This window comes from Moschus berezovskii, chromosome 15 (genome assembly GCF_049115385.1).
Source record: "Moschus berezovskii isolate FMDL1 chromosome 15, NW_MosBer_1.0, whole genome shotgun sequence".
Lineage (NCBI taxonomy): Eukaryota > Metazoa > Chordata > Mammalia > Artiodactyla > Moschidae > Moschus > Moschus berezovskii.
In genome coordinates, this window is record NC_142474.1 from 26,347,880 (window position 1) to 26,362,151 (window position 14,272).

Below are 14,272 nucleotides of genomic sequence, written 5' to 3' on the forward strand. Positions count from 1 at the left end.
AACTCATGTCCCTTCTCCTCCCGCCTTCAGTCTTTCCCAGCATCAGGGTCTTTTCAAATGAGTCAGTTCTTCCCATCAAGTGGCCAAAGTATTGGAGTTTCAGCTTCAGCATCAGTCCTTCTAATAAATATTCAGGACTGATTTCTTTTAGGATGGACTGGTTGAATCTCCCTACAGTCCAAGGGATGCTCAAGAGTCTTCTCCAACACCACAGTTCAAAAGTATCAGTTCTTCGGCGCTCATCTTTCTTTATAGTCCAACTCTCACATCCATACATGACTACTGGGAAGACCATAGCTTTGACTAGATGGACCTTTGTTGGCAAAGTAATGTCTCTGCTTTTTAACACGCTGTCTAGGTTAGTCATAACTTTTCTTCCAAGGAGAAAGTGACTTTTAATTTCATGGCTACAGTCACCATTTGCAGTGATTTTGGAGCCCAGAAAAATAAAGTCAGCCACTGTTTCCATCTATTTCCCATGAAGTGATGGGACCAGATGCCATGATCTTAGTTTTCTGAATGTTGAGTTTTACTTTTCAACTTTTTTTACTTTTCAACTTTCCAACTTTTTCACTCTCCTCTTTTACTTTCCTCAAGAGGCTCTTTAGTTCTTTTTTGCTTTCTGCCATAAGGATGGTGTCATCTCCATATCTGAGGTTATTGATATTTCTCCCGGCAATCTTGATTCCAGCTTGTGCTTCCTCCAGCCCAACGTTTCTCATGATGTACTCTGCATAGTAAGTTAAATAAGCACGGTGACAATATACAGCCTTGACGTACTCCTTTTCCTATTTGGAACCAGTCTGAGTTCCATGTCCAGTTCTAACTGTTGCTTCCTGACCTGCATACAGATTTCTCAAGAGGCACATCAGGTGATCTGGTATTCCCATCTCTTTAAGAATTTTCCAGCGTTTGTTGTGATCCATACAGTCAAAGGCTTTGGCATAGTCAATAAAGCAGAAATAGATGTTTTTCTGGAACTCTCTTGCTTTTTCCATGATCCAGTGGATATTGGCAATTTGATCTCTGGTTCCTCTGCCTTTTCTAAAACCAGCTTGAACATCTGGAAGTTCACGATTCACGTACTGTTGAAGCCTGGCTTGGAGAATATTGAGCATTTGCTAACGTGTGAGATGAGTACAGTTGTGCAGTAGTTTGAACGTTCTTTGGCATTGCCTTTCTTTGGGATTGGAATGAAAACTGACCTTTTCCAGTCCTGTGGCCACTGCTGAGTTTTCCATATTTGCTGGCATATTAAGTGCAGCACTTTCACAGCATCTTTCAGGATTTGAAATAACTCAATTGGAATTCCAACACCTCCACTAGCTTTGTTCATAGTGATGCTTCCTGAGGCCCACTTGACTTCGCATTCCAGGATGTCTGGCTCTAGGTGAGTGATCACACCATCGTGATTATCTGGGTTATGAAGATCTTTTTTGTGTAGTTCTTCTGTGTATTCTTGCCACCTCTTCTTAATATTTTCTGCTTCTGTTAGGTCCATACCATTTCTGTCCTTTATTGTGCCCATCTTTGCATGAAATGTTCCCTTGATATCTCTGATTTTCTTGAAGAGATCTCTATTCCTTACCATTCTGCTGTTTTCCTCTATTTCTTGGCATTGTACACGTTACTTTTGAGCATATACCTGAAAAGCATATACTTTTGAGCATATTTGTTATCATTGTATAACAGATTACCGTAAACTTACCAGCTTAAAACAATAATGAATATGTATTGTCTCACAGATTTTGAAGGTTAGAAATTCAGGAGCAGCTTAGCTGGCTGTTCTGACTCTTGCAGTACTGACCCCTCTATAGGGCTGCCTGAGTGTCCTCCCAACACTGGAGCCCGAGATGGAAGCCACAATGTCTACGTGACCTCAGGGACAGCTTCACTTGGTGGGCGGGTACTACACAAGTACATTCATACCACAAGTACCCTTAGGGCCGTCTTGAATGCTGGCGCCACAGTAGTTTTTAAGGCATATTTATAAGAACTTGCTGTTTTCCAAAGTGCTTACATACTCTTCTCCGTTCCTATCGGCACTACATGAAAAGTCCGTTTGCTCCACATTTTCATCAGTTGTTTTTAATTTTAGCTATTTTGGCAGATTACAATCATTTATTGAGGCCTGTTTTCCTTAGATACAGAATTCTCGGTTTTCAGTTATTGCCTCTCAGGCCTTTGAATATAATGTATCCCATTTTCGTATGACTTCATCTGTTTTGATTGAAGTCAGGTGTCAGTCTTGTTGCTGTCTCAATATTAACATGTTGTTTTCTTCTTCTGGGAGGCTTTGAGATTTCCTTTTCGTCTTTAGGTTCCAGCAGTCTATCTTTGATATGCCTAGGTGAGATTTTTGTTATATTCTTTCTGCTTGGGTTCATAGGATGTCTTGAACCTGTGGTTTGATGCCTTTCAGGTTGGAAAATTCTCAACCGTTATCTCTTCAATATTGTTCCATTTTCTCTCCTCATATTCTCAGACTGCGATTACATATAGTTTAGAATTTGTGTGTGTGCCTCTTCCACTCTTTTCTATATTTTCCTTTTTTTTTCCTCCATACCTTAGACTAGGTATTTTCTCCTAGCCCTTCATCCAATTTATTAATCACTTTTCCAACTAATTCTAATCTCATTTTAAACCTATCTGTGAAGTTCTTCATTTCGGTTATTATTTTTCTAAAGTTCTAGAATACCGTTGATTTTTTTTTTTTTAGTGTACCTTTTGTTTGGTTGGTTTTTTTGCTGAAATTACCATACTAATTGCTGTTATGATACAATGTTTTGTTATCTTCATAGTAAATATTGAAAACTATAGTCATGTTTCTATTTATTTACTTGTTGTCTGACCCCACCACTCCATAGTTCTATGAGAAGGGGAACCTTATCCAAAATAACCAGTGATGTATCCTCAGTGCTTCAGTTCAGTTCAGTTCAGTCGCTCAGTCGTGTCCGACTCTCCGTGACCCCATGAATCACAGCACGCCAGGCCTCCCTGTCCATCACCAACTCCCGGAGTTCACTCAAACTCATGTCCACAGTCGGTGATGCCATCCACCCATCTCATTCTCTGTCGTCCCCTTCTCCTCCCGCCCCCAACCTTTCCTAGCATCAGAGTCTTTTCCAGTGAGTTTCTTAGTTATTTGCTCAGTAAAAAAAAATTTTCTTTAATTATAAGATTTTTATAGTTGAATAGAGCCATCATTTCTCTTTACCAATCTAATTCATTTTAGATCCTCCTCTTATCATCTTCTGCCCTGTTATTTCACTGAAACCACTGTTTCAGAGTTTAACATCAACTCATGAATGGCTAATACCAACTCATGAATGGCCATTTTATTGTATTTGTCCTCTCTAGAAATATTTGGCGTTCTTTTTTCCCTGCAGAGCCTCTTGGTACCTGGCATACAGTTTTGATTCTCCTCCTTCCTACCTCACAGGATGGTCCTCTTTTTTCTGTTGCTTGGCCTTGGCATCCACTCCTAATGTGGAAGCTGGGAGGGTTTCTGCCATGGTCCTGGGTCTTCCCAGGTGACTTCATTCACCGCCACAGCCTTGAGAAGGTCCCCTCTCTCCGGTGACTCTGTGTGTCTGCTGCGTCACTACAGGCACTCCCTGGACACCACACGTCCACCTCTGACTGCCTCTCCCCACCCTCTCGTCCCAGGGGCCTCATCCTGCCTTGCCAGTGAGTCCACCACTGAGTGGAAATTGGTACAAGCACTCCATGCTGCAAGTAATAGTGATAATGTTCATCGTATTCCATTCTTCAAATGTGATCACTTAGCCCTTAAAACAGCCCTGTGCACTCACAGTTCAGATATAAGAAGTCAGAAGATTCTCATCCAAAAAATAAAACAAGCAAAATTAATTTTTAAAAGCCCACTAGACATCTGAGCTCGCAAAGAAACCTGAATGAACGCAACTTCAGACAGTGACAAGCCACTCATAAGAGAGAAGTGACCCCTGGCTGCTGTCCATCTCTGCAGAGACAGGAGTTGGGGGAGCTGCTGGAGACGGGCCCTTGAGCTCTCAGCTACGGAGACTTGAGGCCACAGGTGAGCCCAGAGAAACCTCTCTGAGGGAGTCCCTATCTTCGCTGGACATTGGGTGACTGTAGCCAGGGCACAGGGATCCAGGCGGGGAACTGGAAAGACAAGATAACTCCTCAAAATTGTGATCACATTTACCGATCCTTCCTCCACTGCATCCAGTTAGCTATTAAGCTTATCTAGTAAAATGTATATTTAAAGTCAGGTCAGGAGAGGACTTCCCTGGTGGTCCATTTATAGGAAACCAAAGGCCAGTCAAAACTCATCTGTGGAGTAGAGGTCAAAAATGGTTTGCCTGAGGTAGGTACAAGACTTAGCTAGAAATGGGCATAAGGAAACTTTCTGGGCTTGGGGAAGTGTTCTGTATCTTGTTTTAGATAGTAGTTACACAAACAGTTACATGGGAATACGAAACATCACACCCTATACTGCATCTTGTTGTTCATTAATATTGGGTAAAATTTAAAGCGTTGTAAATTCCTCTGTTACAGGTACTGAAGTTATTCCTAGTTTTCAAATGAGAGAACCAAAGCAAAGAGAGGTTAATTGACTTGCCCAGTTGGTGGCAAACCTAATAAGCAGAGCGGGTAGTCTGAAAAGCCTGCACGCTTAGTGGGAATGCTATTGTCTTATATCCTTGCCCAGAAATTCTACTTCTAGGATTTTATCATTCAGATAAACTTACTGATGTAAGTTTCAGACAACAGGGGCAGTAACTGTCAAAGGTTAGTAATTGCAGCACTGTTGATTAGCAGGGGTCTGATTATATAATTTATAGTATAATCATTCGATAGAATGTGATACAGGGGGAAAGGCCAGCTTGAGAAAACTTCCTGTACTTATGCTGGATGACGCCCTAGCTTGTAGCACAGGGTGAAAGAATCAAAAGTGTGTTTTATGTTCTACCATCTATGTTAATAAAGAAGGTTGCAGGGGAAACTGCATACACATATACTGTGTAAGCCATGGGTGTATCAGAAAGGTGACCTGAGAAGCAGATGAGATAGTTTCCAGGACAAGGAGATGAGTGGCTGGAGAGAGGGGTATGTGGGAGACAGTTCAGTCCTGTGCACCCGCTCTGTGCACTGTGGGTCATGAAGCCCGTGAGCATGTTACCTGTTCTGAAAATCAAGGAGCAGAGGTACAGTTTGGAAGTATATGAATAGCTCATCACACACACCGTTGCCTAAGCAAACAGAAGCCTGCCTCAGACTTCTTAGAACTATCCCTCTCAGCAGCCCATACCTTGTGGCTTTAGGGTGTCAGTCTCATGGTGTCCCTTCACACCCATCAAGCCAACCCCATCTTTCTGCAGGACCCTCTCATGGCCTCAGAGCTCACTTCCATTTTCCTCCATCTTGTTCGAGCACTCAGCAATGCTCAGTATTCCCCAGGTTTTGCCTAGAATTCTATCTCCACTTCTGCCCCATAAGGTCCTTAAAAATAGACATCCATCTCACTCACCCATGGGTTATTAAGGGCTTGGTATCTGGCGGAAGGACCAGAGGCCTGTTGTGTGCTTCCAGAATTCAGCTTTCAAACAAATCTGATGACACAATCCCATCTTCCCTTAGGACTCCTCACACTCTCAGCTGTCTCTCCCAGAACATCACCCTTCAGATGACTCCACACAGTACACAGGTGGAAGTTTTAAATTTATACTGTGAAATATTTCATTGTGTGTTAGAAACTACACAACTAGTCCCTGAATACTGTGGGATTTTAAGTTAAAAAAAATAGAAGAATGATTTTTTTTACACCCTTCAGCAGTAAGTAATATCACTGGAGCAGGAATATGGCAGAAATGGTGATGGTGATGCCCTGGTCTTTGGGAGATCCTGATGCACAGGAAAAGGGCCTCACAGAGCCGAGGCTCAACAGTGTGAAGGTGCAGCATCTTGTAGACCTTCACCCCCCATCTGCCCCCACCCTACCCGGAGCCTTTCATGTGGTTACCACCCCAGCCCTGCCTCACCAGGCTCGCTCTGCAGAACCACTGGCATTCTTCTTGCACATTTGCATCATTCTCTGCTTCTCTTCCTGCCATTTCTCTTGTAGAATGTGTCCCCACCCCGCTCAGGTCTTGTTGCTGGGCCTCTGCTGGGCAGACACCCCCTCTTAAACTTCTGGGTTCAGCTCACACTTCAGCCCTTCTCATGAAGTCCTCCCTGGTGTCGTAGTTTCCGTTTGCTGCTGTCACAAAATATAGCAAATTTATCATCTTATAGTTCTGGAAGTCCAAAATCAGCGTCGCTGGCTAAAGCCAGGGTCTTGACAGAGCTGGTTACCCTGAGGCTGTGAGGAGCGAACTGGCTTCCTTGACCTCCAGCTTCCAGGGGCGCCCTGCCGTCCAGCCTCTGTTGGCATGGACAGTGTTTATTGTCAGGTGTTAAGAGTTCAGAATAGTAACAAACCAGAAAGCTGAGGGAAGAAGCAGGGCATGGCTCTCCTTCCCCCACGCCAGGGCCCTAAAACCAGGCCAGGTGGTGGGCCCCTGGTCACTTCAGGCCCAGCACCCTCTGGAGAACAAGCTCCAGTGCAAGAGAGCTCCTCCCAACACAGGGGAAGGGAGCAGCACCCCGGGGGACGCCCTTCACCCATCCTCAAGGCACACACGCCTGCCCTCTGCTTCCATGGTACATCACCATCTCTGGCTCCCAACTTCTGGTCTCCTTCTAAGGACTGTTGTGATTCTGTTGGACCGTCTGGTTAATCCAGGATCCTTATCTCAACATGAGATTTTTAACCTAATCATATCTGTAAGGCTCCTTTTGCAGTGGGAAGTAACATATTCACAGATTCTAGGGTTGGAATGTGGCCATCCTCTAGGGTGGGAGTGGGGGGTGGGGCGGTCATCCAGCCTCCGGCACCTGGAGTCGCTGCTCCCCTAGGGACTCAGGTGTGGCTTTACCTGTGAGCTTCCTGGGGACGGGGGTGAGGTTGCACCCATTCTGCCTGCCTGGAGTTCCTGCTCGACAGGAGGAGGCATGTGTTTGAGGAAATCACCCCCCAGCACACTACGGTCCTGTGGTGCTGTGGTTCCAAGGCCAGGCTCGAGGTCTTGCCTGTCGAGGGTCCTAGCTGCACTGCTCTCCTCCATTCACTCCACGCCTTGTCTGCAAACTGGTGCTGACGATTCAGATCCGCCCGGAGGCTCACTCGAAGGACTCAGTGGGGCCACAGGTATGATCGACAAGAGGAGCACTCACCATGATGACCACTCAATCGGGGCAGCTCATTCCTTCCCTGTTTCTGTTGATTTTACTGTTTATGATGCAAACGGTTTTCCTGTTGGGTTGTTATTCTTAACAAACTTAGGAAAAGAGATGCTAAACTCTCCATTGTTAAATTTAATTATCTTTAGGTTTAGAGTACTGTCTTCGTTGAGTTTAAATATTTTCAGAAACATTCTTAGAATGACAACAATGTAGAAGGTCCTGGAGAATTTGCTCAGGGTGACCCATGAATGAGCCTGCGGATTCAGCCACCTCATGTGCACCCACAGCTCTGGTGCAGGTGGGCAGAGCCGCCTAGGAGTGGGGCCCTCTGCAGGGTGGTACGCAATGGCACATCAGCCCTTAGATCTCATGAGTCTGAGAAATGGTAGAGTTTAAAGGTACATGAGACTCTGAAACCTACATGCAGAGCTGAGGTTGTGGACACTCGTTAAAAGGCACCACATACCATTATGAGGGGGCTTCCCTGGTGACTTAGCTGGTAAAGAATCCACCTGTAATGCAGGAGACCTGGGTTCGATCCCTAGGTTGGGAAGATCCCCTCGAGAAGGGAAAGGCTGCCCACTCCAGTATTCTGGCCTGGAGAATTGCATGGACTGTGGAGTCCATAGAGTCGCAAAGAGTGGCACACGTCTGAGTACCTTTCACTTTCATCATTATGAGGATGACAGCATCTGCGTGTCATTCCAAGAAAAGGGCTCGGAGGTACTGGACTGTGAGGCAGGGCACACCTGTGTTTTGAAGGAGCCCAGCGAGTCCACTGCAGGTAAAGGAAAAGCGTTTTTAAAACCCCTTGTAGCAAGTACTTCCATTGGGAACTCATGCTCCTACCAAAGATTGTGACGACTTGAAATGTCTTGAAAAATGGAGAAGTTTATGAAAGGCAGTCTAGCTTTAGGAAATAATGCTAGTAGGGATTTTAGATTAAAGAGGTAATAAGATCTGCCTAGGCAGAGTGAAGAGAGATGGTTTAGTAGTGAAAAATAAGGGTATCAGACAAGTAAATGGCAGGCTGGAAAATAAAAATGTGTCATTTGGATGGCAGGAAGCCATTGCCTGTTTTTCAAAAAGCCAGATATGAACTTATCCTACCATCCGTGTCATTTAACTTAAACGTTAAAGGAGTGACCCTGGGATGGAGTGATGCTGGGAAGGAGAAATTGTAGTGGTCCCGCTTGAAGATGAGGGTCCAATTTATGAATTTACTTCAGGGACTGAAGTTCAAGTGTAGATTAAAATTGAGAGCCAGACAGTTCTCTCAGAGTGGATGGAAGTAACAAGAAGAGCTGCAGACCAACGTTTCTGTGGAAGGCCGACACCACGTTCTGACTGAGAACTCAGAATTGGGGACAGACTGCTGTGAGGGTGGAGTGGAATTAAGCCCCGTCTTCACTGCCTTTAGTGTGGGGACAGGGATGAAGTGTCCCGACGGTGGAGCAGAACTGCAGTCAGTCAGCTTCAGGAAAGAATGTCCTCCACAGATGGAACCCTGAAGCCGGGGGCCGTGCGGGAGGCCTTCTGCCCAGCACGTCCCTGCGTCCCATGTTCACCCCAAGCTCCCATGTCATCACTCTAGATCAGTCCAGCCGAATCCAAGTGCCGCCAGGGAGGAAGTGGTCCTTACTGGTGTGACAGGCCAAGACCTCTGGTTCTCAGAAATCCACAGAGACGCCTGTCGCAGTGAGAGGCTTCGGGGGCGCCGGGAGGAGGGGTGTGGTCGTCCCATCACCACCACCTGTGCTGGGCCCCGGCATAGGGAGGACCCCCTCTGTCCAGCATCGCGGCTGCTTGCTTAGCAGGGTTCCGGGAACCCATCTCTGACAAGATGCCCGGCTGATGCCTGGCAGCTGGCCTGACGGCTGAGCAGGAACAGGTCATGAGGACATCCCTGAGTGTGGTCAGCCCTGCTGGTGGCACCCCACCCCACCCCACACCCTAGAGACCACACTCCTGGCTCAAGAGCACACCAAGTCGCCTCTAATCTCAGCTCTCTCTGCGCTTCAAAAGTACTTCTCACTGTGTGCTCCAGAGAGCGCTTGGCTGAGACTCCCTGGAACTGCAGACATCATGGAAGGCCAGGTGGCTTATAGCAACATAGTAGGTGTTTTGTCAGAATTCCAGGGTAGCCAGTGGGGAGGTGAGGAAGATGCCCCTGTTACAGAGGAAGACGTGAACCGCAAGGTCCGTACTTCCTGGCATTGAACAGGTAAATTTAAAAATAGACAAATAAGCAAGGCAGACATTGTACAGGACTTACGGCAGACACCCTGAGGACAAAATGGGATGGTGTGCATTGCAGGGTGAAGTTGAGATGCAAAGCCACCTGGCTTGGGTGGACCGCACACATATCTGTGACTGTTGGCAGTTGAACTAAGACCTAAAGCCTGAGGAGTGTTCGGCCGGGGGGAAAGCATTCACAGAGAAGGAGCCGTCAGCGTGAAGTCAGAAGCAGGAACAGTTAAGAAGGATTCAGGTCTGGGGGAAGGAGACCGGCTTGATGTCTGCAGGGACCTAGGAGGGTTGTGCTGGGCTCATGGTCAGGGCCGAGGTGATAGGTGAATCAAGACAAGCAGAATCAGAAAAGTAGGGGTTACAGCTGGTGTGAATGAAATGAGTTCATTGTCAAGTGCGAGGGTTGACTGGGGACCATGTTGGGGAGCTTGGGCTTATAACCCCTGTCTTCTCTGAGAAGGAAGAAACAAGCTGCTGCCTGGGAACAAGGGGTGGCAGGCAGTGGCTAGGGGCTGGAAAACAGTCATAGGAGTGTGGGATTGTTGCTGGGTGGAATGAGAGGCCTGGGGTGGGCCCAGCTGACATAGGATCATCCCCACACCGGTCCTCATGGCTTGGGGACTTTCCTCCAGCGAGACAGCCACTCCACCTGTGTGCAGAATAAACAGGCAGAGAGGCTGTCTTGGGTGGTTGAGACAGAAGGACAGATAAGACCCCTGAAGAACTGGCAGTTTGGCCAGTGACACAGGCAGTACAAGGACAAGAGACCAGTAGATGTGGAGGCACGACACGACCTCAGTGTAGATGGGAAGGAGTTGTGTTAGCGTCCACGGGAGAGAAGGGGATGGATGGGCACAGACTGGAAGTTCGGTTTAATCCCGTAAGATCCTTACGTTACATAGCAGCTGCCATTTTGTCTGTCTTCTCTTGTCTGAGTCATGAGTCTATACTCTCAGTAAAAGGGAGATGGCTGGCAGGTAGTTTGGACCTCAGTGGATTCTGATCCAGCAGCGCAACGTCTCCTTTCAGCGTTGCGCGTCCCTTTCCCAGCTCTTGTCTGCTTGAAGCGTGTTTCCCCACCTGCCCTTTGGCAGCCGCTTGGGCATGGTGGGTGCTCTGGCCCTGTGTGCAGGCCCGGTGCCTGTTGTACCTCTGACAGCACAGCCATAGCTGACGGAGGACTGAGTTGCCAGCTCTTAGGACTAACACAGCAGAGTCTAAACTAAGACCTTTCCTGGAGCTGCCTTTAAATCGTAATAACAACAATAATAATACCTTGCTTAGATCAGTACTTTATAATTTGCAGAGCATTTTCACTATATCATATCATTTCATCTTCACAATAACTAAGGCTTTTTGAAGGCTTAGATCTTCCCTAAAGTGAGAAGTCCTGGTGCACATCCTGATTTAACCATGGCAAGTGTAAAAAGTTGTTAAAACTAAGGATTTTGATACTTACCTAAGCTCAGTAATGCTTCAGAAAGGCATTCTATCGACTTCAGCTTGCACTTTCTTAAAAATTATGTAACTGCTACTTGAATCTCTTCAAAGATATTTCAGATTCAGAATATGTGAAAATGTCTAGCCATTGAGTTCATTGTCCTGATTAGGATGATGAGGGTGTGATTCCAAGAGCACAGCTTGACCCTCGGCCCCAGAAGGTTTATTCAGTGGGAAAGAAGACATAATCATCTCTGGGTTCTTCAGCCAGACAGGGATGCCTGGAGGAGGCTGGAAGACAAAGGACTTCCCAGCAGGGAGCTTTCTGGTGGGTTGGGAAAGTAGAAGGTAGCATTGGAACTGGCACTGGCCTGGGACAGGCCTCCGGAATCTTCAACCAGGAGCCTCCAGAGGGTCTAGGCACGTGTTCCACAGCTCCTCACAGGTTTTCCCAAAAGCACAAGCCCCTGGCCCCCACCTCCAGAGGCCCCCGCCTCCAGAGGCCCCTGCATGGAGCCGTCCCTCGCAGAGAGCAGGAAGACCTGCACAGGAGCATTCCTTCTCCACCCAGGACTGGGGTGGCCCCAAGGACCTACGTGGCCCAGCAGGACAGCCAGTGGGGGCCGATCTGTTACTGAAACACAGAGGTGGTGATTGGGAGTCTTCCTGCTTCTTGTTGGCATTTTAAGTTTTATTAACCCTAGTCTAACACTAGCTCTTCACATGAGCCTTTGGTTTAGGAATGGGCTGACGACAAAGCCAAATGACCTACTGCTCATTATTGGTGCACTCATTTCCTGGACACACAGGTTTTCACAAAAGTTTTCCCATGGTGCCATTTTTCCAAAGAACAGCTTGAATATATTACAAGGGAGGCTAATGTCTGGATTATCAAGTTATCTCATGGTTCTTTTGATGTGAACTTTCAGCTGCCACAAGCCAAAGAACCCTTCCGTCTTAGAGCGTGCAGCCAGTGTCTGAGTGTCTCATCAGTACTCCAAAGAGGACCACAGTCAGAACGTAGTGTGGAGCAGGAGTGTGAGAACTGTGGAGTCTAAGTGATGTTTCCAACTGGGGCTGGTGGCGTGCTTTAAATAACTGTGTTCTGATCGTTTAGGTCTCTCTTTGTAGGGCATCTTTTATGACCAAGACGGTCCAGTACCAAAATGAACTACATAAATTCCTCATCTGGGACACAGCTGGACAAGAACGAGTAAGTCACTCTTTACATTACCATGTGTTTTTCTGAGGCCCAGATGAAAGCACCAGTGCAACTGCTGGAGTGGGTCCCGTCACTTCACGTTACTCACACTTCCTTCCACTACACCGGAGACACACAACTTCCCATTTGCGCGGCCAGCCCTTTCCTTCTCAGCTGGAACCACGAAGTCCACTGATGGAGAAAGTGCTCATGGGCACTGAGGGTGTTTTTATACATTTTAGTGTCTTCAAGTAAATGCTGACTAACAGGCCTGATGAAACCCCACTCAGAGCATGGTGTGTAATTTTGGGGCTCCATCCTCGAGCAGAGATATAAAAGAATTAGTGGTAGGAAGGGAGAGTGAAGCCGCCTCATTATAGCCGCCTTTTAAGAGCTAAAGAGGGAACTTTAACAGCATATAAAGTTTGAGACTTTAAGTGAAGTGGATGAACTAACACAGTGCCATGCAATAGTGCTTAATAAACGCCTAATGATAAAGTTGTCCAGGATGGCTGTCTGCCTCAGGAGGGCCTGAGCCAGAAGTGGGGCCAGGGCCATGGCACCGCGGTGCAGAAGAGGATTTGGCAAAGCCCACCCGGATAGGATGGGACAGGAAGGTGGGGAAGGGTCTGGCTGCTGCTGCCGCCCCATTCTTCCCTGTGTTGAGTTCCCTGTTGAGGTGTGTCTGGCAGCTGCCCCATTATTCAGCTCCTGTTCAATTTTGTTTTCAAACAGTGTTATCAAAACAGAACATGTGATGGATGCGCTCTGCTGTCTTAAAGCTCTTAAAAGTATAGCGGAAGTAATCAGGAGAAATAGTCTGTCCTCACAGTCTTATCTGAGACAGCATAGATGCTTCGAATGGTGTAAAACCTGACAAGCATCATCACAGACAAATGGAGGAAAACACAGCAAGCCGCTACTGTTGTCCTGGATGTAGACATCGCACATTTGTATAGATTTCATGTCTCAAGTTCGCTCTGTTTGGTTTCTTCTGTTTTGTGTTTTTTTTTTAAACCACTGGATGTCACACCCTGTGTCCATTTCTTCATCCAAGATGCGTCTGCTTGGTCTCCAGTCCCCACTGCTCCTGCATTGTCTGGGCCTTGTGTGTTGAGGTGGGTGGGCCTTGGCCAAGCATCACTCGCCCACCTTTCAGAAGGGCCGCCTCCCACAGAGCCTCCCTGAGTATATCCACAGACATAGCCCTGGCATCCAGCCTATTAGCCACAAACTCATGGCTCTTCATACCAGTAATATATGTACCCTTTCAGTGAATCCCACATCTCAGTTACCCCTCCCATATATTTGATAAGACAGCAAAGCCCTCATCGTAAAGCATCCTACTATAATATAGATTCTATTATGCCTTGAATCAGAGCCTGTCCTCGTAGACACAGTGATGTATAACATCTCTTTTTTTTTTTCAGAACGTAAAAAAAGAGTAACACGAGGGTTTATACCTCTCTCTTGCCGTTGCCATGATAGCAGGATTCTGTTAAGTTCCGTAATTAGCTGGTCTGCCTGCCTCTTGTTTCCCCACCTCTAATTGATTCTGCACCAGGAGTCATTGCTCTGAGATGCAAATGTCCCTCACCCCTACCTGGAGCTCGATCACTGAGCCAGCCAAGGGCTTGCACTAGGAATACAGATGAGGCGGCCGGGCCCAGGAGGCCTGCCCAGCAGAGACCCACGCCGTGGAGACACTCAGGAGAGGGACACTGGCTGTGCGCCCGCGCTCCAGCTGGTTGTTGCCAAATCATAGGGTTTAAGAAGAGCTCAACATCAACAGCAAATCAGAGACTGTCTGAAATGCTATGAAAATCCTCCAGGGCGCCTCTGTGAGCCTTTCCTGCCTGTTTGTCCCAGACACAGCCTTTTGGGCCTGGATGGTGCCAGCCTCCACCAGACTCTCCATTGTCATCTCCTCCCACCAGTTCATCCTGCAAGACCAAACAAACCTTTCAGATCTGCCGTCACCAGGCCAGTGCCTGCCTTCACACCCACGTCCCGTCATTCCCTCTGCTTGGAACACACTCCCTCCCAGCGTTAGCCTGGAGAACGCCTGTTCAGCCTTCAAAACATCTAATCCCATGTTGCCTTGACGGG

At 47.2% G+C, this 14,272-nt stretch overlaps 1 protein-coding gene across 4 annotated transcripts in view; it reads left to right on the plus strand.

Moving 5' to 3' along the window:
* Positions 1–14,272, plus strand: part of RAB22A (RAB22A, member RAS oncogene family) — a 48,724-nt gene that overhangs the window by 17,882 nt on the left and 16,570 nt on the right. For 2 of the 4 annotated variants that reach the window (XM_055434301.2, XM_055434309.2), the window contains exon 3: positions 12,094–12,175. In XM_055434301.2, the coding sequence (XP_055290276.1) occupies positions 12,094–12,175 (82 nt within the window). Of the gene's footprint in view, positions 1–3,883; positions 4,061–12,093; positions 12,176–14,272 lie in introns of all 4 variants that reach the window. The other 2 variants (XM_055434328.2, XM_055434318.2) reach the window with 2 other exon arrangements.